At 65.5% G+C, this 25594-nt stretch overlaps 1 protein-coding gene across 5 annotated transcripts; it reads right to left on the bottom strand.

Moving 5' to 3' along the window:
- Positions 1-6216: 6216 nt before the first annotated feature.
- Positions 6217-23961, bottom strand: GPR4 (G protein-coupled receptor 4). 5 transcript variants are annotated; one of them, XM_078850152.1, is made up of 3 exons: positions 23785-23961; positions 18422-18579; positions 6217-8458 (listed from the first exon to the last, which is right to left on the bottom strand). In XM_078850152.1, the coding sequence occupies exon 3, from the start codon at positions 8161-8163 to the stop codon at positions 7066-7068; it is 1098 nt and encodes a 365-aa protein (XP_078706278.1). In that variant the 5' UTR covers positions 8164-8458; positions 18422-18579; positions 23785-23961; the 3' UTR covers positions 6217-7065. The 5 variants fall into 5 exon arrangements, with proteins under 5 accessions (XP_078706278.1, XP_078706279.1, XP_073177910.2 ...); XM_078850153.1 differs by having other exon boundaries at positions 18497-18579; XM_073321809.2 differs by lacking the exon at positions 18422-18579.
- Between the last annotated feature and the right edge of the window lie 1633 nt (positions 23962-25594).

The raw sequence follows: 25594 nt of genomic DNA, 5'->3' as shown, positions 1-25594 counted from the left end.
GGCTCGGCAGGGGGACTGGGGGGGGCGCTGTGGATCAGGGCAGGGGCACTGGGGGCCGCCATGGAGCGGGGTCCGGGGGCTCGGCAGGGGGCGTCTCCCCGGCTGTCAGCGCTGGCCCCCTTGCTCCACGCAGCCCGCCAGCCCTGGGCAGTTGGGGGCTGCGTTTGATAGGAGCCGTAGAACAGCTCCTGACTCTGCCCCGCAGAGGCCCCTCCCACGGCTCTTCCCCCCACCCCGCCTTCGGCCACTTCCCTGGCTTCGAGATTCTCCCTAACTCCTTGTCGGGCCGGGCTGTTGAGACGCTGCCGGGCTCTCCCCAGAGGGGGCTGCATGTGGGTGCTGGGTGAGAGCCCCGGGGGTGCTGCGGGAGGCGGTCTGGGGCCCTTCCCTAGTGTGCAGGGACGGGAAGGACCCTGCACTCACAGTGTCTCCCCACAGGCGCAGTGGGGTCTGTGTCTCCTGACTGCCCCTGGTGGCTGGGGAGGGTTTGCGGGGCACTGCGGGGGTTTCCCTATGATTTGGGAAGGAGTATGGGGGGAGGCCCATGAGCTATGGCTGGGGTCTCTTCCCCTGATGAGCTGTAACGAACCCCCCGGTGCTTCCCTGACCTTGGGGGCCCAGGGACAAAAGGAAAAGGAGGGTCCCTGGTGGGTTTATCCTCTTAAGCCCCTGCCCCCATCTGACCACTCTCCGCCCTACCCCACCAGGTCCTGACTCCCCTCTCACCCCCCCACTCATGGGCCCCCTCCCGGCCGGAGTCTCGCCCCGGATCGGACTAGCCTCCCTGGGGCATGCTGTTCCCATCCATCACCCCCATCACAGGGTCCTTCTCCGCTGCCCCTGCCTGCTGCAGCCTGGAGTCTGCTGGGGCTGATCAGAACGGAGTCGGGCCCTCCCCCAGACCAAACCCCCAGCACAGGACGGGGGGTTTGGCTATCCATGGGGCTGAGCTGTGTTCAGCGCTGCACAGTCTCACCCAGGCTCCCCACCAGCTGCTCACCCCCTTTCTGGGGTCACGGAGTTCGTGTGAGGACAAGGGCCCAGCCAGGCCAGGTGGCTCCTAGCCGGGGGCTGCTCAGGGTCGGCCCGTGTCACCAGGGCCGTGCGAACAGCCTGGAGAGAGCTGCAGGGCTGGCCGGAAGCGGGGTTGGAGTGAAGAACAGCAGGGCTCCCCGCCCCCAGCTGGCCGCAGCCATTGGCTCAGCTCCAGGTTTTTTCTCCCCGGGGGAGCTCCAAGCACTGAACGAATTCCCCAGTCCCCAGTGCGTGAAGGGAAACAGGCAGGGTAAATGGGAATAGAACCCAGGTGTCCTGGCTCCCAACCCCCCCTGCTCTGACCACTAAACCCTACTCCCCTCCCAGAACCAGGGATAGAACCCGGGAGTTGTGCCTTCCAGCCCCTGTGCTCTAACCACTAGACCCCACTCCCCACGTCAGGGGTAGAACCCAGGAATCCTGGCTCCCAGCCCCCCCTGCTTAAACCACTAGACCCCCTTCCCTCCCCAGAGCTGGGAATAGAACCCAGAGGAGGTCTGGGCGGAGGAATGGCAGGGCCAGTGCCCCCCTTCCAGCCCCGGAGGTCCCCTGGAGCGGGTGGGGAGCTCAGGCTCCATGGCCCATTGGCTGCTGGGTTCTCTACTGTGGCTGCAGGAATCCGTCAGGGCCTGCGTGGGGTTCCTTGCTCTCTTGGGTGGGGCGCAGAGCTCTGAGGGGAGCAGCTGGGGGAGGAGGACGATGGGGTCACCGTTGCCTTGGGCTGGATCTGGGCAGCACCAACCGAAGCTGGAGACCCGGCAGTGTGTCTGCCATACAGGGCAGTCCGACTGTGAGGGCTGGGAGCCAGGACTCCTGGGTTCTCTGGGGGCGAGGGAGGGCACTGACCTTAGGGAAGTTGGGTGGGTGGTAGGATCAAGTGGAATTAGGTAAGAGAGAAAACTAAACAAACAGGCAAAGGGAAAATCTCCCCCTTTGACTCCACCGCCAAGACGCTGGCTGAAGCAGCGCTGAGGTTACCGGTGTCCCAGCTGTGCTTCCCCCAACTCAGGACCACGCAGGGAGAAACCGCTGCTGCAAAGGGGTCATGGGGGGCAAGCAGGGGGGTGGGGTAACTCCCCTCACCAGGCAGCAGGGGGCGCCTCATCTGGCACGGGGAGCGTGGGAGATTCCTGGGCTTGAGCGCTTCCTGTTTATTCCTGGGAATGTTCCCATTGCAAAGCCCCCTGCCCGGTGACGTGGGGAGCAGCGCCGGGGTCAGGCAGCCGCTGCTTGGCCGGTCACTGCCTGTCACCCTCTGACCCCTCTGCCCCCGGGAGAGGCAGCGGGGGGCACGGGGGGCACCTTTACCAGTCAGCTCAAGGTCAAGGAGGCTTTATTAAGATTAGACCGAAGAATGGCTTGTTATGCAGTGCTGAGATGCAACCACCTCTGGGGTGGGGCATGGGGGCTGTTTATACAGGGGCTCTGTGCCTAGTGCTGAGATACAGCTGCCTGTCTAGTGGGGAGGGCATGACCCACAGCTCATGCTGAGTGCCAGCACTAGGGTGGCACCTTTGTGGGCAGTGTAGGATTCCCAACAGCAGGGCAAGGAAACATCTGGGACACGCTTGGGACCAGAACCTTGGCCCAACCCAGCCATTACCCCCCACTTCTGTGCAGGACCTTGGTTCTTCTGCCCCCCACCCCCCGTTCTGACAAAGAGGGCCCTGGCTGGCCCCTGCGCATAGCCGGGGCTGGGTGGCTCACGTGGGGTGAACAGCCCATGACAATGGCTGGGTCCCACTCGGTGGCTGAGCCCCCATTCACTGGTGGGGAAGGGAGCAGCCTCGTGGGGGGGGGCATCGCTGTGCTTGCTGCACCAGCCCCTTGGGCTGCTCCAGCGAAGGGAGAACCAGGCAGGATGGCTCACGGGCCCCGTTCAACGTACAAGGCAGTGGAGGGAGGGGAGTGTGGTCCAGGGAGTAGAGCAGGGGAGAGCTGGAGGTCGGGACTCCTGGGTTCTCTGTCCCCTCTATGGGAGAGGCCTGACAGCTGGTAATTGGCGCTGGAGGAGCCAGGACTCCTGGGTTCTGTCCCTGGCTCCAGGATGGGAGTGGGGTCTAGACAGAATATAGAAATATAGGTTAGAGCAGGGGGGCTGAGAGCCAGGACTCCTGGGTTCCCATGCCCAGCTTTGGGAGAGGAGTAGGGTTTAGTGGGGGAAAGCGAGGCGGGGGGGGGCGCTGGGGGCCAGGACTCTTGTGTGACCTTTGACCTGACTCTCAGGGCCCGGGGCCAGGACGCGAAGCCTTGTGGTGCGGGGCTGGTGCCTGGGCGCACGGTGCCCCCCTCTCATCCCTTGCAGAGCTGCGTCCTGCCCCTCCAGCATCCATCTGCCTTCCCCGTCGCATTAACAAACCATCTGCTGGAACCTGGAGCCAGGCGTTGGAGCAGGGTCGGGGCAGGGATCCCCCTGCCCCCACCAGGAGCAGCACGCAGGGCAGATGGGCCAGACCTGCAGCCTCCTGGCTCAGTAACAAACCCAGCCCAGCGCTCCTGAAAGACCCTACAATAACAACCGCGTGGAGGCCCCTCTTAGGGGAGGGCTGAGCAGGTGTGCTGGGGGAGCGCTGCACAGAGCCACCCCCTGAAATCCCATGAGTGGCCAACACCGTGGCCTGCAACACACTCCGCTCCGGGGGACATGCGTGGGCATAGCTGCCTCCCCCCCGCCGCCTAGCCCTTCCCGTTCCCAAGCCCCCTTCCTCCCCCAACGCCAGGGATGCTGCCGACTGTGGTGCATTCTGGGAGCTCAGGCCCAGCTCCGCCAAGCTCTTTAGGCTCCCAATTCCCACCGGGCCTCGCCGAGCGGACGCTCCCAGCTGGTGCCCGAAGAGCAGAGCCAGGCCCCCCATTCGCCAGACTGCCTCCGAAATCAGGAGAGCCACAAACCGTTGTGTGTGTGTGTGGGGGTGTGTGTGTGTGTCTTTATTCTCCCTGCAGGGCCTGAGCCCCCCAACCTTTCCCAGCTTTTCTCCCCAGCCGGGAGAGCCGGAAACAGCCTGATGCCAGCGCGATCCCTCGCTGGGCCTTGACGAAAGCGCCCACCCAGTGCCAACGCGAGGTTCCCACGTCTGCTGCCAACATGGGCTTGGCGCTGGCTGGGGCCATGGGGAGACGCCAGCATGGGGCACCGAGAGACGCCCGTGGCAGACTCGAGATCCCTCCTCAGCTTTGTCTCAGATTGCCCTCAGGCCATGGGGCCTGCAGTAGCACCAACCCCAAATGGGGCCCCATGGGCCGGGCGCTGCCCAGACACTGAGGAGGAGACAGCCTGGCTCAGGAGAGCTACCAGGCTGGACGGACCCGGGGCAGACTCACAGAAGGGAAGGGACTCGCCTAAGGTCACCCGGAACATTGGGCCGAGCCAGGCATGGAACCCAGGTGTCCTGGTTCCCCAGGGCAGCTAGAAACCCAGTTCAGGTAGGTTGGAGAAGTTCCTGGGTCGGCCCTGGCTCTGCCCAGGGAGATTCTGTGCCCACTGAATGCCAACAGGGTAGCTGTTCCCATCCACATGCTGACTTTTAGCTGTGGGGTTTTGGTGGTAGCCGTGGGATCCCTGGGACAGACTGGAGGACCTTAATGACCCACCTTCGCGCCCAGCTAGCCGAACCTGCAAGGGATTCTGGGAGGTTTGGGGCTTGTGCCCTTTGCTTTGGTTTCTTTATGAGGGAGGAAGAGTCTGAAAGTGTTCAATTAAAACACCGCTTTGTTCATCCTTCCACACACCAGCCAGCGCTGCCTGCCCCCTGGCATGGCCAGATCTAGCAGCAAAATTGCTCCCTTTGGGGCAGGGACTATTTGCTCCAGAAATGTACAGTGCCTGGCACGTCTGGGCCCTGATCCCCCCACGGAGCCCCCCTATCCTTCAGAGGGGCCCCTCCAGCCTCCCCCCAGGAAAAAAATAATCCTAATTAACCATCAGGTCAGCAGCATTGCCTGGCACGAGACAGCCCCATCGACACGGAGGGGCACCCTCTGCTATCCACGCTGCAGACAGGGCTCCCCGCTAACGCACGGTCTGCCACCTAGGCGCACCTTCAGCCGGCTGCAGTAGTAGGCTCTTTTCTTCTGTAGACCAGCCACACCAGGGGGACTCATCCGTCCCCAAAGAGCCCCCTTGGCAGCAGGGAAGCAGGGCCCAGTTCCTGTAGCTGAGGACGTCTGCCATGCCAGGGTAGTCTCTAGGCTGATCAGCAGCCCCGGTCCGTGCATCGCTGGGCTCTGCGTGGTGCCCTTGGCGGTTTCCCTGGGGTGCGTGTTTGGGAGCTCGTCCTGCTGCACAGCAGCGCCCTCACCTGGCTGGCCACAGGGGGCACTGCCTGTACCAGTCGGGCGGGCAGCCCCAGCCCCCGCCTCCAGAGCAGGGGTAGGAGAAATCGGCTCTGGGTGGGATGCAGCCATGCAGGGGCACTAGGAAAAGCCACAGCAGAGCCGGGCACTGCCCAGATGCTTCTGCTCTGCAGTGCCCCATCCCATACCAGCCTGGGCACGGGGACAGGGGTGGGGCTGAGTCTGGGATTATTAATGGGAAGGGGCCAGGAGCTTCGCCCTGAAATATGGCGGGATGGCTCCTCTCAATCCCCAGTCACACACCCCATCCCTCCATCCCCACTCAGACCCTCCATTCATCCACCCCTCTCCAGTCACACCCTCCATCCGTCCCCAGTCACACACCCCATCCCCACTCACACCCTCCATCCATCCATCCCTCCCCAGTCACATCCTCTAACCTCCCCATCCCGTCACACTCTCCATCCAATCCCACTCACACCCTCCAACCTCTCCAGCTGCAGTGACACCATCCATCCCGTCACATCCTCCAACCTCCCCATCCCGTCACATTCTCAATCCATCCCCAGTCACACCCTCCATCCCGCCCCATCCCCAGTCACACCCTCCATCCATCAATCCCGTCACACTATCCATCCCCATTCACACCCTCCAACCATCCCCATCCCAGTGATGCCATCCATCCCCAGTCACACCCTCCATCCATCCATCCCTCCCCAGTCACATCCTCTAACCTCCCCATCCCGTCACACTCTCCATCCAATCCCACTCACACCCTCCAACCTCTCCAGCTGCAGTGACACCATCCATCCCGTCACACCCTCCAACCTCCCCATCCCGTCACATTCTCAATCCATCCCCAGTCACACCCTCCATCCCGCCCCATCCCCAGTCACACCCTCCATCCATCAATCCCGTCACACTATCCATCCCCATTCACACCCTCCAACCATCCCCATCCCAGTGATGCCATCCATCCCCAGTCACACCCTCCATCCAGCCCCATTCACACCCTCCAACCATCCCCATCCCAGTGACGCCATCCATCCCCAGTCACACTCTCCATCCAGCCCCAGTCACACCCTCCATCCATCAATCCCCAGTCACACCCTCCAGCCATCCAGCCCCATTCACACCCTCCAGCCCTCCCCATCCTAGTGACACAATCCAGCCCCAGTCACACGCTCCATCCATCCATCCAGCCCCAGTCACACCCTCCATCTATCCAGTGGCTCTGTCCACCCATCGTTCTTCACAGCCTCTGGGTCAACCCAGCCTTATATATACCCCTCCATCCATTGCTCCAGCCCCCCCACCCCTTCATCCATTGCCATACACACCCATCATCATCCATCCCTATACACACACCTCTGACAATCTGTCTATCCCCATACAGTCATCCATCGCCAAACATCCGTTTGTATCATCCCTCCATCCTCCCCTCTCCCCCCCCCCACCTCTCTGTCTGTCCGTCTGTCTACCCTGACACTCCTCTAGCCTGCCCAGGACCTAGCTGTATTTCGGCCATTCCCCCTTTCTCACGTGCCTGCAGAACCCAGGTGTCCGGCAGTCCTGGCAGAGCCCCCGTCAGGCCAAGCAGCCCCCTCCTGCGCCGTCCCCCCGGGGCCTCACTGGGCATGGCCGTATTGCACTGGGCCCCTGCATTATTATCATTAAGAACAATACTGTATTTACATCTCGTTTGCATCCAGGGCCGTGGTGCTGACTGGGGAGCGCTCAGGGGTTGAAAGTCAAGATCTTCATCTGCAGCTCCTCGTCGGGTGGGCCCAGGGGGGGCAGGGGCGGGGGCTGGGGGAGCGTGGGGAGCCGGCAGAAGCTGCTCTTCTTGGAGGAGAGCGGGGTGTCCAGGGTGAGCGAGGCAGTGGCCATCTCCTGGGGCTTGGAGCTGGTGAGGAAGCGCAGCAGGGTGGACAGGGCCTTGGCCACGTCGCTGCGGGCCCCCTCGTTGACGAAGCAGTACAGGATGGGGTCGGCCACGCAGTTGAGGCTGGTGAAGGCCAGCGAGCTGTGGTAGGCCACGAAGACCTTCTCCTCGAAGCTGCAATCGCAGGGCTTGCTGAGGTAGACGGCACTGCGGGAGAGCAGGATGACATGGTAGGGGGCGAAGCAGAACAGGAGGATGGCGATGAGGCTGAGGGCCAGCCGCTTGATCTTGGCTTTCTCCTGCTGCTCGGTGGAGACGTTGCCACGCACGGCCCGCAGGATGCCCTGGTAGGAGAAGAGCATGAGCACCCAGGGGAAGAGGAAGCCGATGAAGACCCGGTAGAGGTTCATCCAGGCCACCCACTCCTCCATGGGGTACTTCTCGAAGCAGAAGGTGTGGTTGTAGCGGTCGTGGAAGAGCTCGTTGTGGAAGAGCGGGGCCGAGTTGGCCCCGATCTCGATGGCCCAGACCACGGCACTCACCGCCACGGCTGTCTTGACCCGGCGCACCTTGGCGAAGCGCAGCGGGTGGGCCACGGCCAGGTAGCGGTCCACGGAGATGCAGCACAGGAAGGCGATGCTGATGTAGATGTTGGTGTAGAAGACGAAGCCGAAGAGCTTGCAGGACTCCTGCCCGTGGATCCAGTTGTCATAGTGCAGGAAGTAGTCGATCCACAGGGGCAGGGTGGCGATGTAGAGCAGGTCGGCCACAGACAGGTTGAGCAGGTAGATGCCCAGCTCATTGTGCTGCCGGACCTGCAGGTAGGCGGCCCACAGGGCCATGCAGTTGGTGGGCAGCCCCATGGTGATGACCATGATGTACAGCGTGGGGGGGAAGAGGTGGTCGATCTTGGAATCCACGTTGCAGCTCACCAGGGTGGTGTTGCACATTCTCAGTGCCAGCGGGTCCCCGGCATGGAGAGTCCGGCAGGCGTGGGGGGGGCTCCGCTCAGAGCAGGGGCTGCAATTCCCACAGGACCAAGCGGATCGTCCTGCAGGGGCGGCACTGGGGCAAGGTCTCCATAGCCCCAGGCTGGGCCCTGCTGTGGGGCCCCCTCACCCCAACCCCATCCGCCCTCCTCAGAGAAGCAGCCCTGGGTGCTCGTGGGAGGTCTAGCTGGCAGGGATGATCCAGGGGGTCAGAGGAGCTGCCTGCCCCACAGGTGGGGAGCCTGGGACACAGCTCCTGGGAAAGGAGGAGAGAGAGTTAGGGAGAGTACCAATCAGGGCACGTGCAGCCCCACATAGCCCCAGCCAGCTCCCCATGGCTCCTCACTCAACACCCCCTGCCAAGACCCCCAGAGGATCCTGTCTGCAGCCCCCCACATGACCCCCCAGCCAGCTTCCTGGCCCCCCCAGACCCCCTGCCCCCAGCCACCCCCCCACATGACCCCCTAACAATCACCAGCTGCCCACATCCTCCCCTCACAGGGCCTTACTCCAGCTCCCCACCCCATTGTCAGTGACCCCCGGTAGCCCCCTGACTAGCCATCCCCAGCGGGTTCCAGATCCTGACCAGGGAGTGAGGGTCAGGCTGCATTGTGCCCCATGCCCTAGGGTCCCCACCCCTACCAGCCCTCCTGTGCATGGGAGAGGTCACCCTGCCCCGCTCTGGGAAATGCCTCACCCCCACTCTGGCAGCCCTGACCTCCCAGGCTGGGGGTTCCCAGGTCACGCGTGATTCTGCCTGGTAATTGGCATGTGCCCTGCACTAGTCACTGCCTGCCCACCCCCCATCCCCCTAGATCTACCTGGGAGTCTCTGAGCAGATCACCTACCCCCTATCCCACAGCCAACCCCCAGGGTTGTCCCCTGCACTGCACTGGTATGGCTATCCCACAGGCAGACATTTAAGACCCTACAATAACAAACCAGCACCATGTCCAGCATTCCTGAGAGACCCTCTAATAATAGATCTTTGCAGAGCCCAGTGCTCTTGAGAGAGACTACAATAACAGACCGATAGGGAGCTTGGTGCTCCCGAGAGACCCTACAATAACAGACCAGCACAGAGCCCAGCTGTGATGAAGTGGGAATTTTGTAATATTTTATGAAGCCTCTGTGTGCCTCAGTTTCCCTATAGCTGCATTGTTACCTAGTTGGGGGAGGGGGGAGTGGGGAGGGTGTGGAGGTCTGTTGGTTCCCTGGGCAGGCTAAAACCCAGGTCTGAGCGGCACCCAGCTGGCTGGGACTACATGGACCTTAATCCCCATGTCAGTGGAGAATCCATGAAGACAATGGCAAACCCAGTCACCGGGACTTTGACACCTTGCAACTGACCACCAGGGCTGGCCCCTCTTGGTGGGATGCTGGCAGGGTTTGCCCAGCTGGGGGACACTGGACTGGGGCGGGGAGGGGTGAAGTGTGGGCTGCAGGAAGCAGCCGGGGGCACACACCTGAATTGGGCCGGGGTGGGCAAAGGGCCAGGGTTCTGGGCTGGCCCGTTGCTCCCCAAGTCTGTACGAGTCTCCCCCAGGGCCTGACTCAGTGGGTCTTGCTGAGCGGAGCTCACAAAGGGAAGCAGGGGGCTGGCGGCCCAGGGGTCCAGCCTAGAGAGGCCATGAAGCCATGGGGCCTGACCCGGAGGAAGAGTGAGACCCCCAGGGGCTCTGGTGCACTGATGGGGCTTCCCAGAGACTGTTCCAAAGCTGGGCCATAGCCCTGACCCTGTGGATCCATGACACCAGCGCTTCCGAGAGACCCGACAATAACAGACCAGCGTGGAGCCCAGCACTCCTGAGAGACCCTACAATAACAAACCATAGCAGAGCCCAGCACTCGTGGGACACCCGACCATAACCGATCAGCGCTCCCAAGAGACCCGACAATAACAGACCAGCATGGAGCCCAGCGCTCCTGAGAGACCCTACAATAACAGAGCAGCATGGAGCCCAGCGCTCCTGAGAGACCCTACAATAACAGAGCAGCATGGAGCCCAGCGCTCGTGGAAGACCCTAAAATAACAAAGCCGAGCCTTGCCTAGCACTGCAGGGCCCCAGCCTCAGAGCCACTCTCCATTCGGAAGCATATCTGCGGTGGAGCCCTCCCGGGTTTATTTACACAAGCAGGAATGCAGCAACGTCCAGGGCTCAGGCTGCAACCGGCCCCCTTGGCCCACGGCCCATTCACACACAGCCTGGGAGCGAGCGTGGCAGGACGGTCCCATGGGTCAGCGTGACCCGGCTGCCAGGGTGGGAGGCCGGCCAGCCGCCAGCCCCCTGGCTGTGCTGGGAGCGCACCCCCGCAGGGCAGGCTGGATGGCGCAGCAGCCCCAGCATGGCACCCGCTCGCCGGGCCCACAAGCCGGGCTGCTGCCACATGGCACTAGCGGGTCTGGGCCTGTCCCGTGTCCCAGCTGTGGCCGGGGCCAGGCCGGAGGCCAGTCGCTCTCGGGGCTGGGGGCGTCCTGTGAGCCATGGAGGGGAAACTGAGGCAGGGAAGGGGCACTGGGGCAGGTGATGGCAAGCCCACGCCGGGGCCAAACAGAGGGGCAGGGCTGGGGCCGGGCATGACGCAAACGTCTGCCCCCCCGGCTTTGGCACCTCCCCGCTCCTCCTTTCTCCTCAGTGGCCTGGCAACTAATGACCTGATCACTGCACAGAATCCCGGAGCGTGGCTGGGGCCGGGAATCCGAGCCAGACCCTCACCCGCCAGCCAACCTCCCCCTGCCCTCCAGCCAGACCCCCTCCCAGACCCCCCTAAACCCTCAGCCAGCTGCCTCTGCCCCCCAGCCAGCACCCTCTCTCACCCTGCCATACCCCCTCAACCCTACAGCCAGACCCCCTGCCCTGCACCAGACCTCCCAAATCCTCAGCCAGATGCCCCTGCCCCCACTAGCCTGATCCCCCCACCCCATAGTTTGCCTCCAGCCAACCCCCCTCTGCCCCTGCCAGATCTCCCTAAATCCACAGCTAGATTCCCCCCTGCCCCACGAAACCCCCCAGCCAGCCCCCTGTCCCTCACCAGAACCCCTCACCCCTGCCAATCCCCGTGTCCCACCACCTCCTCCCCCCAAGCCACCTTCCAGACAGACCCCCAGCTTGAGTCCCCCCCTGCCCCTGCCAGTTCCACCCCCAAGCCAGCACCACCTCTCACCCAGTAACATCAGCATCCCCAGCTTCCCTCCCCCTCCACCAGCCAGCGTCCTCCCCCCAGCCGGGCTCTCCCTGCCCACAGCTCCCCCTTACTGTGGGGGGGGGGGAGAGGGAAGCCACCGGGACTGATCAGGTGCAGCTTGTGTGGCTGCTGGAGGAAAACCGGAACCACTGGCCATGGGCACGAGCATCTTTAGCACGGATTAGCTGGGCGCAGTGTGGGGCTGCCCTCCCGACGGCTTCCTGCCTCCCCGGGGCCCTGGCACCCCCAGGGCACCCCGACATGCCCACCCTGGTCCAGATCCCCCTCCGCTGGCACCTGACTGCGCCTTGGGTGGGGGCACCCCGCGAGGGAGCAGCACCAGCACCAGCCAGAAACCAGGAGCCATGTCACCACTGCGCGTCCGACTGACAGGACAGTGCCGGGGCAGAGTCAAGGGTGGGGGGGTGTGAAGGGGCAGAGTCAAGGGGTGACAGGGAGGGGAGTGAAGGGGGCAGAGTTAAGGGTGGGATGGAGCAGGGAGAAGGGGCAGATAAGGTCAGTTGGGGAAGGTGCCAGCTGCCAGGGGGCAGAGTTAAGGGTGGAACCAGGGGGGCAAAGGGGCAGAAATAAGGGTGGAGTGAGACAGGCAAAGTTAAGGTCAGCTGGGGATGGTGCCCAGGGCAGAGTTAAGGCTGCAAAGAGCTCTGCTGGGAGGCTCGGGCCTGTTCAGAATCAAGGCAGGAGAAGGAGTTAATGTAGGGGAAGTGAATTTCACCTGAGGGTGGGGCCAGGGGCTGAGCTGGGAGGGGCGATGGCTGGAAGCTGGGGGAGGAGGCTGGAGACCAGGAGTCAGGAGGGGCAATAGATGGGAGCTGAGAGGGGGTGGGGCTTCAGGCTGGGGACTGGGCCAGGGAGTTGGGGGGTGATGGCTGGAGAATGAGGGGTGTTGATAAGGGCCAGGAGACTGGGGCCGGAGCTGGCTGGAAGTGGAGGGGGGAGGGGGCTGGGGAGTGGTGGGTGGAGGCTGGGAGCCAGGGGGCCAGGCAGGGTGGGGGCCGGCTGGAGGGTGATGGCTGGGGGCAGGGGCTGGGGCCAAGAGGCTGGAGGGTGATGGCTGGGGGCAGGGGCTGGGGACCAGGAGGCTGGTGGCCGGGGTCCAGGAGGCTGGGGGGTGATGGCTGGGGACCAGGAGGGCGGGGCTGGCTGAGGCCAAGCGCAAGGGGCCCAATGGCGCTGGCTGGGCCGGCAGCCACGGGCAGGTGAGCGCGACCTTTCCAGGCCCCTAATCCACTAATCCCCCCGGCCGGCCCGGAACGCCCCTGCCGGGCGCCAAAGGGCAAAGGCAAGCGAGCCAGCAGCCCTGTGAGACGAGATTCCAGGGCCCAGCGCAGCCCCAACGGGACCCCCTGGCCCCAGAGCACCAGCGCCAGGCCCAATCCCATTGGAGCTCCCCCAACGGGGCCCTATCCTGCCAGAGCCCTGCATCCTCCCCATGGGGCCCGATCCCGCTGGAGCCCCCCGCAACATGGCCCAATCCTGCCAGAGCCTCGTACCCCCCCCCCGAGGGACCTGATCCCACCAGAGCCTTGCATCCCCCCCAGCGGGGCCCGATCCCACCAGAGCCCTACATCCTCCCCATAAGGCCCGATCCTGCCAGAGCCCCCCCAACGGGGCCCAATCCTGCCAGAGCCTAGTACCCGCCCCAGAGAGGCCTGATCCACCAGAGCCTCGCACCCACTGCAATGGGGGCTGATCCCACCAGAGCCCCGCAACCCCAATGGGGCCTAATCCTGCAAGAGCCTCGCACTCCCCCCAGCAGGGCCCGATCCCACCAGAGCCCCCCCCAACATGGCCCAATCCTGCCAGAGCCTAGTACCCCCCCCCAGAGGGGCCCGATCCCACCAGAACCCTCCCAAGGGGCCCGATCCTGCCAGAGCCCCCCCATCCCCCCCAACAGGGCCTGATCCCGCCAGAACCTCGTACCCCCCCAGCGGGGCCTGATCCCACCAGAGCCCCCCCAATGGGGCCCAATCCTGCTAGAGCCCCGGATCCCCCCCAACGGGTCCTGATCCCGCCAGAGCCCCACACACCCCCAGCGGGGCCCAATCCTGCCAGAGCCCCTCGCCATGCCCCCATCCCAACAACAGCCCTGATGGTTCTGTCCTGGCTCCTCTCCAAGGGCCCGGCAGCCCCGGGCCGCTCCCTGGGGTGGGTAACAGCCCACTACTGCTGCCATCTGGCAGCTCCTCGGTGCCAGGTTCTATCCCCACCCAGGGTTGATAGAATAAAAATTAGTGGCATGACCTGGCTCCTTTGGCTGGGGCTAAGGACAGAGAGCTCATGTCTGAGAGCATCTGCACTGAGGGTGGGGGGGCACAAGCCAATGGACCTGGCTTGGCTGGGAAGGGGAAATTCCCCTCCTCATAGCATGGAGTGACCGGAGGGTAAAGACTGGTGGGGATCAGGGGTCAGCAGCACCAGGGTGAGGTGAGGGGGTGGCTCCATCTGTCCCTGCCCCCATCCCAGCCCTCTTATTGCCAACCAAGGCCAGACCCAGTTCCCTGGCAATGGGTGCTTTATTTGCATCGCAATTCATGCCCGATTAGATAGCGCCATCCCCGCACACCCTGTACCTTTGATCCCGGTTACTGGCTGTGGGGCTGGACTGCGGGGCCTTTGCTCCCATTGTTTGGGGCCTTGCGGTAGGGCAGGCTGGGATCTTGGCCAGGCTGGCCTCCTCCAGGGGGGGTTCTTAGATTACCCAAATTCAGGCAGGGGGGCAGCATCCTTCTCCATATATCACAGATGGGGAAACTGAGGCACTGATTGGCAGGAAGGGGTCCGCATCAAATGAGTGAGTGACAGAGCTGGGTTAGAAACCAGGAGTCGTGGCTCCCAAACTCATAAAGCAAGCTGGGGGGTTAAAGTGAGTGGTTAGAGCTGGGGGGTCTGGGAGTCAGGACTCCTGGGTTCTAGTCCCAGCTCAGGGAGGAGAGGGGCACCCAGTGGGTTGGGGGGTCTCTAAAAGGACCTGTTGATTGGGCCTCAGGGAAGCTGCTGGTCAGATCCCAATAAAAACACCGAATTTTTACTGAAACAAAGGAAAATGCTTCACCCCTCACCCACTGGCCGGAGCAGGTGCCCTCCGGGCTCCATCCCTGGGCTCAGGCCCTGGTGCCAGCTGGGCTGTTAGCAGTAACAATCCCCCCATCTCATGGCCAGACCCCCCAAGGGGCTGCAGCCCCAAAGCCACTAATAAGGGTTGTAAACAGGGTTTGGGGATAGAACGCGGATATCCAGATACGGAGGCCTCCTCGGGAGGGCTGGGGGCCCTGGGCACAAGAGCAATGAAGGGGATATCCCACAAAGCACCTGGCGTCCCCGGGCACGAGGAAACCACCCACAGTGCACCTGGCCTGCCCCCTCACGAGGGGACAAGGGAATATCCCACGATGCACCTGGCTTACCGCCACATGAAGGGAGGAGGGAATATTTTATAATGCACCTGGCCTCCCCCCACGCACCGCATGAGGGAATGGCCCACAATGCACCTGGCCCGCCCCCACACAAGGGGAGGAGGGAATGGCCCACAGTGCACTTGGCCTGCCCCAGGCAGACAGCTCCCGAGGGGTGGATTGGCCATGGGGCCAGTGAGGCCCATGGTTTGGCTCTGGGCTGACTGGAGGAGATGGGGAGCCCTGACCCATTTCTGAGGAGGGACCGCATCTTGGGGCTAGGACGCCTGAGTCCTGATGCCCCCACCTGGGCATTGGGGGCACCCCTGTGGGACGAAGAGGGACCCTGCTGGGTGGGAAACTCCCTGGGAACATTGCCAGGGACACCTGGGGCGAAGGCAGGGGGTGCCTTGGGTTGAGCTAGGGGCTGACGTACTTTCTGCCCCTGTCCCCAGCGACCCGGCTTAGGCCTGGCCAGTGGGGTGGGAAGCTGTGGGATGCAGGGCTTGGCCAGTGGAGGCTGTAGGACGGGGAACTGCAGGGCTGGGGGCTCTGGTCTGGCCGCACCCTTATCGAGCCCCCAGCCCTGCAGAGGAGGGGGTAACTGAGCTGCTGCTCCAGAATTCTGGTTCTCCCCCCACCCCCAACCGCCGCCTTCCTTGGACATTTTGGGACTTTCCAGGGTTGGGAGGAAACTGGCCACTTGTCCACTTCCTTCCCAGTCAGACCCATCCTGCCACCCCACTGCCCAACCCCACTCCCCCGGCTGCCTGACACCCCCCACCACGCCAGTGTCCAACACCCCCCCACTCCCGCGGCTGCCCAACACTCCTCACCCGCCAGGGTCCAACACCCCCCCACTCCCCCGGCTGCCCAACACTCCTCACCCGCCAGGGTCCAACACCCCCCCACTCCCCCGGCTGCCCAACACTCCTCACCCGCCAGTGTCCAACACCCCCCCACTCCCCCGGCTGCCCAACACTCCTCACCCGCCAGTGTCCAACACCCCCCCACTCCCCCGGCTGCCCAACACTCCTCACCCGCCAGGGTCCAACACCCCCCCACTCCCGCGGCTGCCCAACACTCCTCACGCGCCAGGGTCCAACACCCCCCCACTCCCGCGGCTGCCCAACACTCCTCACCCGCCAGTGTCCAACACCCCCCCACTCCCCCGGCTGCCCGACACTCCTCACGCGCCAGTGTCCAACACCCCCCCACTCCCGCGGCTGCCTGACACTCCTCACGCGCCAGGGTCCAACACTCCCCTGGCTGCCCGACACTCCCCACCCCCACTACCCAACACCCCCCCACACTCCCCTGGCTGCCCGACACTCCCCACCCCCACTACCCAACACCCCCCACTCCCTCGGCTGCCCGACACTCCCCACCCCCCTCTCCCCAACACCCCCCCACACTCCCCTGGCTGCCCGACACTCCCCACCCCCACTACCCAACACCCCCCACTCCCTCGGCTGCCCGACACTCCCCACCCCCCACTACCCAACACCCCCCCACACTCCCCTGGCTGCCCGACACTCCCCACCCCCACTACCCAACACCCCCCACTCCCTCGGCTGCCCGACACTCCCCACCCCCCACTACCCAACACCCCCCCACACTCCCCTGGCTGCCCGACACTCCCCACCCCCACTACCCAACACCCCCCCACACTCCCCTGGCTGCCCGACACTCCCCACCCCCACTACCCAACACCCCCCACTCCCCCGGCTGCCCGACACTCCCCACCCCCCACTACCCAACACCCCCCTACTCCATCAGCTGCCCGACACTCCCCACCCACCAGTGTCCAACACTCCCTCGGCTGCCCGACACTCCCCACCCCCCAGTACCCAACATCCCCCCACTCCCCTGGCTGCCCGACACTCCCCACCCGCCAGTGTCCAACACGCCCCCACTCCCCCGGCTGCCTGACTCTCACCCCACTCCCCATTGCCAACCCCCCCCCCCCGACACACACACACCCGGCCGCCTGATGCTCCCGACCCCCCTTCACCTCCCTGCTGCCTGACACTCCCTGCCCCTCAGCAGCCGGACACCTCCCCTCCTCCCCTCCCACACAGCTGATGGTAGAAGGGAGGTGGCTGAGCGCTGGGGAGCATTGAGGGGTGCCCTGGCTGGCTCTGCCCCTTCTCAGGTCACCCAGAGGAAGCAGGGAGCTGGCGGCTCTGGGCTGGGCTAGCCAGGAAGCTGCTTGAGGATGGAAGCCTCTGGGCTCCCAGGACGAGCCAGAACTTGCGGCCCCCACTCTGCCCCCCAGGCCTGCTCTCCAGCTGGGGACCGCCTGCCCCATTGCTCCAGCGAAAGCGCTAACCCAGGCCTGCCCCACCCGCAGGAGCCCAGGAATTCGTCCCTCCAGAGACTTGGCTGGATGGACTCTGCCCAGTCCAGCCCCACAGGCCAAGTGGCCTGGAACACAGAGAGCGGAAGGGACGTAACCAAAGTCTATAGGGAGTCGTTCGGAGCCATTGGAATGGAACCCAGGAGTCCTGGCTCCCAGGCCCGAGCAATCCCCACTACACCCCACTCTCGTCTCAGAACTGGGCGTAGAACCGAAAAGTCCTGGCTCCTAGCCCCCTGCTCTGACCACTAGACCCCACTCCCCTCTCAGAGCTGGGGAGAGAACCCAGGAGTCCCAGCCCCCAGCAATACCCAATAAGCCCCGCTCCCCTCCCCGAGCTGGAGCCTGGCGGGGCTGAGCAGCGCTGTGTGAGCCGGGTGAGGCCGGAGCTGTGGTGTGTTAGTGATGCCGGTTACTGTGTAACCAGCTGGCTAGCGGCTGGGCTGGGGAAGGGGGGCTGGAGAAGGGGGGCTGGGCCCACCCGACGCCTGGGGCCATATCCTGGTCACTGTGGACCCCTCCCCATCACGTGGCACGTTGGGCCCCGTCTCCCCACCATTTCATGAGATCCAGCGGGCAGCGCATTGGCATGGCCAGAGAGGGCCCGGTGCCATGCCCGGGAGCGGGCCCAGGGACCTGCCCCACAGCTTCCAGGGGGCCCTTTCCTTCCGATGAAACCAGGGGCACGACAGCTCAGCCGGGAGCTGTGGCTGGGCCAGTGCGACTGTATGATGCCCCTCACTCCCAACCCACAGCCCCCTGCTAACCCAGCCCTGGGCTCCCCACAACCCAGCCAGCACCCCTCACTCCCAACCCACAGCCCCCGGCTGGCCCAGACCTGGGCTCCCCACAACCCAGCCAGCACCCCTCACTCCCGACCCACAGCCCCCGGCTGGCCCAGCCCTGGGCTCCCCCCAACCCAGCCAGCGCTCCTCACTCCCGACCCGCAGCCCCCTGCTAACCCAGCCCTGACCCCCTCCCTACCTCTGCCAGCGCCCCTCACTCCCGACCCACAGCCCCCGGCTGGCCCAGCCCTGGGCTCCCCACAACCCAGCCAGCGCCCCTCACTCCCGACCCGCAGCCCCCTGCTAACCCAGCCCTGACCCCCTCCCTACCTCTGCCAGCGTCCCCCACTCCCGACCCACAGCCCCCGGCTGGCCCAGCCCTGGGCTCCCCCCAACCCAGCCAGCGCTCCTCACTCCCGACCCGCAGCCCCACTGGTATTTCTGCCAGTACCATTGAGCAGAGCTAACATTACCCTGCTCCGAGCGCAGCGTCCCGGAGCCCGAAGTGTGTGGGGAAGGAAGGGGGGGCCCCTGCCCCGTGGGCTCACCCGGAGGGTCCTGCCGACTGGCCTGTCAGTGGGGCCACAAGGTCCCAAGGAAGGCGGGATGGTGCGAGGACGAAGGACGCTGCCTGACACAGAGAGAGAGAGACAGTGGATGAGATCCTGGGGGGCATCACCCCAGGGTAGGGGGCTCCTGTCCTCAGCCCCCCACCAGCCCCGCCCAGTGGGCCCCCAAGGCCATCCCCGGTAGGTTTCAGCACCCTGAGGGTGGGGGCCCAGAGGGAGGCAGCGTGTCCAGCCCCAGCCCCCCTTTCCCTCCCCCGCTCAGGGCTCCTCTGTCTGCCCATTACCAGCCGCAATGACATTAGCCCAGCCCAGGCCCCGCTGCCCACCTGCTGCCCACGCAGATGGACCTGAGGGAGAGACGCTCCCTCCCCAGCCCCCTGATTGTCCCCCACACCATCCCCTCCTCATGCCAGCCCACCTTCCCAGCCCACTCCACAGCCCCTCATTCCCCAGACAGCCACCTCCTCCCCATGCCAACTCACCCTCTCAGCCCCCTCCCCAGCCCCATATCCCCCCCACGGCCACCCCTTCCCCAGCCCCCCATATACCACACAGCGACTCCCCTCCCCAGCCCCCTTATCCCCCCCACAGCTACCCCCGACCTAACCCCCCAGCCAACCCCAGCCAGCCAGACCCACCCTGTCACACACACACCCCACGGGCATGAACTGGGCCTCTGCTGGTATCCCCAGCACCTGAGTCCCCCTCCTGCCCTCTGGCGGTGAGGACTGGGGTCCCACCCCCCTCTCCTCTGAGCATGCAAGCAGTCCCAGGCGTGAAGGGGTTAAAGCGTCCCCCCAGGCTGGCCCAGCCGGGACCAGCCCCCCAGCTGGTGCACTTGCGGCAGCCTGTGCTCTCAGCCCAATTCGATTACCCCAGTGCGGGGCTATTTATAACCTGCTTGCCCGTCTGCGCGGCCGGATGTGCCAGGGTCTCGCGCTGCAGCCCAGCTGGGCCCCGGCGGCCACACACCAGGACAGAGCCGCACCAGCCTGTCCTTGGAGTCTGGGCAGGGGAGCTCGTGGCTATGCCAGGCCTGGCCTCTGCCAGCAGGGGGTGCTGTGGGGAGTGGGGCAGGAGTTGGCTTGTGGGGAGCCCCCAGCTACCCCAGTCCCTGCATGAGGCCATCGCAGGGGACTCTCAGGAATCACTTTCCGGAAGCTGGGAGGCAAGAGATGGGGGTGGGCAGATCAACTCCAATTGTGCCAAACTATCTAGACTCCTGCTGTGACCCCTCCCCACATGGGTGCCCCTCAATCCCTACACACAGCCCCCCGCCATCGCAACCTGACCCGCCCAGCTCTGCTCCAGGCAGAGGGCAGCAGGGCTGGGTGCTACCCACACGATGGGCCTCATTGCCATGGGCCAACCGCTGCCCTGCAAAAACCACGCAAGAGTCTCGGCGTGTCAGTCCAAGCCCAACGGGCAGCCCACGACTGTAAACTTGGCTCTTAGCCCTGCCCCAGCTCCGCCAGCCGGGGGCACGGGTGTGTGCGGGGGGAACCAGGGAGACTGGCATCGGGGGTGCTCTAGGAATGGCTCTAGTGGTCCTTCCACAGCTATCCCACAATGCCTTGGGGCCCATGCTGCACCCCACAGCTATCCCACAATGCCCTGGGGCCCGTGCCACACTCCGCAATGCCCTGGGGCCCATGCCACTCCCTACAATGCCCTGGGGCCCGTGCTGCTCCCCACTGCTATCCCACAATGCCCTGGGGCCCGTGCCACACCCCACAATGCCCTGGGGCCCGTGCTGCACCCCACTGCTATCCCACAATGCCCTGGGGCCTGTGCGAAATCATCTGCACCCGAGTGCTGTTGAGAGCGAAGCTGGGAATTGTGGAATAGCTTCCAAGAGTGCATTGCTGCCAACCTGGCCCTGTGCCCCAGGAGCGCCTTGGCCCCTCCCCTGCCCACTGGGAGGGGGAGCCGTGGGGCTGGCAGCAGGGCCCTGGCCGGGGACAGGACAGCCCCCTTGGGGGGATTCCAGCCCCCGCCCAGGGCGCTGCCAATGCCCGGGCTCCGAGGCCTGGCCGCTCAGCCGCGGCTGGCACCCTAGGGGTTAATATTCCCCAGGGGGCAGCTGGCTCCGGGCAGCCAGTTCAGAGCTATGGGGAACAAGTCGGCAAATTAGTTTGTCTCAGGCGACGTCACCGTGGGCAGTTCTGCCACGGGGGGAGGGGAGGGGACATGCCCCCTCCCCCCATGGGTCAGCCCTGACCATGCCCCACAATGGGGATGAAGGGCCGAGACCAGCCAGGCCCCCGACAGACCTCAACGGCCCAGGCCCTGTGCCCAGATGTCATCCCAGCCCCTTGGGCGACCAACCCCTGCTCTGACCAGCCCCTGGCAACGGGATTATGGGGAAAGGTGGGGGCTATGGGTGCTGCCTCTAAACAGCCACCGGGCAGGCAGTGCCCAGGAGCTGGGTCTTGGGGGGGGGGCTGGCAGAGCTCCCAGCATGGGGGAGGGTTAGGGGTCAGAGCCCAGGGACTGGCGGAGCTTTCTGCAAGGGGCTGGAGGTCAGAGCCCAGGGGCTGAGGCTGCAGGGAGGGACTGGCAGAGCTCCCTGAAGGGGCTGGGGGTCAGAGGCTGGCAGTGGGGCTGGCAGTGCTCCCTGCAAGGGCCGGGGGTCAGAGCCTGAGGTCGGGGCGGGGGCTGGCAGAGCTCCCTGAAGGGGCTGGGGGTCAGAGCCCAGAGGCTGGGGAGTTTGGGGCTACCAGAGCTCCCTGCGGGGGCTGGGGGTCAGAGCCTGAGGTGGGTTTTGGGGGCAGCTAGCTTCTCCCGAACCCCCCAGGTGCTGGGTCACTGCCCCCTGGCACCAGTGTCGGCGGAGACAAGTCCTGGGGTCTGCGCTGGCAGGGAGGGGAACCCTGGCAATGGGAGCTGAGCTCAGGGTCCCCTCCCAGCCAGAGTCCCTCCTGGGTCCTGTTCCCAGCCATGTCCCTGGCTCTGTGGGTTGGGGCCAGCCCCTGCCCCTCGGCTTGGTGCCTCAATTTCCCCCAATGACCCGGACACTCCTCCCTGCAGGGAACGTGCTGGGAGTGCGGCTGGAGGGGTGGGGTCTGGCACCAGGATTCCTGCAGGCTGCAGAGGTGGCCTAGGAAATAGGGCAGGGCCCCTCTTCTGGGGGCCAGGGGCCTAGAGTGAGGGGTCATGTCCTGCCAGCCCTCATCCTTTCGCCCCTCCATAGGGGCTGGATACAGCCGTCACAGCTCATCCTACCTTCCCGGCACCCCGAGGAGCCAGGTTTGGGCTACTCCCAGCCCCTGCCGGGCAGGGCCCATCTTGGCCATGTCTGGGCAGCGCCCGGTGGGAAAGGCACTTGGGCAGGGCTGGGGCCCCTGGTGTGCCAGCAGCACAGAGAATTAATGGCTCAAGTCTGGGCACCCCCTGCAGCTGCCGCTCCGAAGTCTCCTCTCTGGCCTGTCACACAGACATGGCACCTGCCCATCCTGCCCGCAGCACTGGCCAACACCCCTCAACTGGACCCCCCCACCCCAAACCTGGCCAGGGTCCCTCCACGCCAAACCCAGCTGCGGGGTGAGCCAAGAGCAGCCCGGGAACAGCCACGTTTTCACTCACTTTGCACCCATATTTGGGGCCAGGCCCCCAGCCCCTGCAATGCCCCCAGCCCCCCCAACCCATTGGGAAACTTCGGCCCCAGGTGAAAGCACCCTAGCTCCAATTTACCCCAGTCACCGGTCCAGCACCACCTGCCCAGGCTGCGCCCAGCTCTGGGGAGGGCTCCCAAATTCACTGTTTATTTCCAGTGTCCAAGGCGACCCGGCTTTGGCCGCTTGCTGGGAGCCCCAGCCCAGGTCTCCGTGTGGGGGTGCTGGGCTCCTCTGCTGCTTCGCGCGGTGAGTGACGCCCTCCCCCAGCATCGCTGCCCACGGGCTATGCTGCCCTTGGGGCCTGGCACATGTGCTAGGGGCTGTCGGTGCCTCCTTGGTTCCTGTCCTGTGCGCCCCTCCCGGCCCCTTGTCTCCCCTGCAGAGCTGAGTCAAGTTACAACCCACGTCCCCCAGCTCCTGCCCTGTCCACACCTGACCCCCCTCGCTCCACGCTAGTACCTGCTGGGGGGCAGGCCAGTGCAGAGGGAGCCCAGCCATGGACGCCTGCTCTGAGTGCATAGTGCGGCACGGCCACCGTCGCTGGGCGAGCTGCAGAGAACTCCGGGCCCCACACACCAGGACTCTGGTGCCAGGCCCCTGGCAGAGCTGGCCGTTTGTCATGGCACACGGGCCAGGACCCAGTGTTGTTCCCTGTCTGGGGCTCAACACAAAAACTGGCCTCATTTCCCTGCGGCCCCTCAGGCCAGAGCCCGCTGGGGATGTCTGCGGGGGTGGGATCCTGGGCGTGGCTGGCTACCGCCCAGTGCCGGGCACTCACCCTGCAGCGGGCAGCACTCTCAGATGGTGCCACTGGTCCTCCCCACCCGGCCTTACACCCTGTGACCGCCCCCAATGAGACCCCGAGTCAACCTGCCAGCTGCCTCCCAACCCCTCCCGCTCTTCTGAATGGCTCCACCCAAACTCATATCAGCTACATGGGGCAGGACAGCTCCCACCCCACCACTGCAAGTGCCCCGTAGCCCCTGCTACCCCAGCCCTGGGCTCCCCACATCTGCCAGTGCCCCTCACTCCCGGGGAGAAGTGACCCAGGCATCGGGGTCACCTGACCAGCAGGGGGCGATGCTGCCCCAAACCTGGCTCCGAGCCTTTAGCCCGACAGGTTCTGGGAGGGGTTAAATTGGCAGAGGATTGAGCCATGGGGCAACCCCCAGAGCCCAGGAGGGGACACCTGGCCCAGCCCCACCAACTCTCTTCCCAAAGTGGCGAGTTCTGCCCTATTCAGGAGCCAAGAAGGACACCTGCCCCAGGGGAGATGGACTGATGGGTGGGGGCAAGAAAGGGCAGGTGAGAGCATGGGAGTATCCTGAGGGGCAGGGGGGGCAGGGGGAGCAGGGATACCCTGGAGGGAGGGGATCTCCTGGGGGCAGGAGGGGGGCAAAGAGCGGGAGGAGGGCAGGGGGGACTTTGCCCTCCCAGGACAATTCCCCAACTCCCTGCCCCCCGGCCATCCCCACACCGTGCAGGGCTCTGATCTCCCCTGAACCCAATGTCTTGACACCCCTTTCTCCCCCCCATGCCCACACCCGGGCACCCCCAGCCCCACATGTCAGCACCCCCCCCCGTGTCCCCCTCCTGGGCACCCTCAGCCCCACATGTCAGCGCCCCCATCAGCCCGTGACGTGGTCTCACCGTGCAGGACTCCCAGGACAGAGGGTCACCGGAGGGGGGAGCGCAGGGGGCAGGGTCCGTACCCCCCAGCTGGGCCGTCTCCGCCTGGTGCCATGGGGCCCCTCGTGCCAGCCCAGCCCCTCGCCCTCCGTGGGTCAATCCTGGGGCAGCTCCGGGTCCGGGCGGCGTCCAGAGGCGCCGGCTCCGCGCGACTGAAGGACCCAGGGAGGGAGCCGCAGCCTCAGCCCGGCCCCGCCGGCGGGTTAACCCCTGCGCTGCCGGACCCCCCCCCCCCGGCGGGTGAACCCCTGTACTGCCGGATCCCCCCCCGGAGGTGAACCCCTGAGCTACCGGATCCCCCCCCCGGCGGTGAACCCCTGTACTGCCGGATCCCCCCCCGGCGGTGAACCCCTGAGCTACCGGATCCCCCCCCGGCGGTGAACCCCTGTACTGCCGGATCCCCCCCCGGCGGGTGAACCCCTGTACTGCCGGATCCCCCCCGGCGGTGAACCCCTGAGCTACCGGATCCCCCCCCGGCGGTGAACCCCTGTACTGCCGGATCCCTCCCGGCGGGTGAACCCCTGCGCTGCCGGACCCCCCCCGGCGGTGAACCCCTGAGCTACCGGCTCCCCCCCCCCGGCGGGTGAACCCCTGTACTGCCGGATCCCCCCCCGGCGGGTGAACCCCTGAGCTACCGGCTCCCCCCCCCCGGCGGTGAACCCCTGAGCTACCGGCTCCCCCCCCCCGGCGGGTGAACCCCTGTACTGCCGGATCCCCCCCCCCGGCGGGTGAACCCCTGCGCTGCCGGACCCCCCCCGGCGGGTGAACCCCTGAGCTACCGGCTCCCCCCCTCCGGCGGTGAACCCCTGAGCTACCGGCTCCCCCCCCCGGCGGGTGAACCCCTGTACTGCCGGATCCCCCCCCCGGCGGGTGAACCCCTGAGCTACCGGCTCCCCCCCCCGCCGGCAGGTGAACCCCTGCGCTGCCGGACAACTCCCCCCCCCCGGCGGGTGAACCCCTGAGCTACCGGCTCCCCCCCCCCGGCGGTGAACCCCTGAGCTGCCGGCTCCCCCCCCCCCCGGCGGGTAAACCCCTGTACTGCCGGATCCCCCCGCCCCCGGCGGGTTAACCCCTGAGCTGCCGGATCCCCCCCCCCCCGCCGGCAGGTGAACCCCTGCGCTGCCGGACAACTCCCCCCCCGGCGGGTGAACCCCTGAGCTACCGGCTCCCCCCCCCCACGGCGGGTAAACCCCTGTACTGCCGGATCCCCCCCGCCGGCGGATGAAGCCCTGAGCTACCGGCTTTCCCGCCCCGGCGGGTGAACCCCTGTACTGCCGGCTCCCCCCGCAGGCCGGCGAGTGAACCCCTGCGCTACCGGCCTCACAGGCAGGTTAACCCTTGAACTGCCGACCCCCCGCCAGCAGGCTAACCTCTTCTCTGCCAGCCTCCTCCAGCGGGTTAACCCCTTCACTGCTGGACTCCCCGTGTTGCCGAGCTCCCCAACCAGTGGGTTAACTCCTGCAGCGTCAGCCCCTGATGAGCAGTGTCAGCCCCTGCAGCGCCCCCGCCTCCCCGTGAGCGGGTTTAACCCCTTCAGCACAAGCATGGCGAGGAAACGTGATTAACCCCTTCAGCACCAGACTCCCAACAAGCGGGGTTAACCATTTCACTGTCAGCCCCCCCAGCGAGTGGTGTTCACTGACAGCCTTCCTGAACGAGGTTAACCCCTGCAGTGCCAAACTCCCAGCGCCAGCAGGCTCAACCTCCTTCACAGCCAGCCTCCCCGAGTAAGCAAGTAGATTTAACTCCTGGAGTGCCTCCCCAGCGAGCC

The sequence above is a fragment of the Lepidochelys kempii genome, chromosome 23, assembly GCF_965140285.1.
Source record: "Lepidochelys kempii isolate rLepKem1 chromosome 23, rLepKem1.hap1, whole genome shotgun sequence".
Taxonomy (NCBI): Eukaryota; Metazoa; Chordata; order Testudines; family Cheloniidae; genus Lepidochelys; species Lepidochelys kempii.
This window is presented reverse-complemented; position numbering and strand designations above follow the sequence as displayed.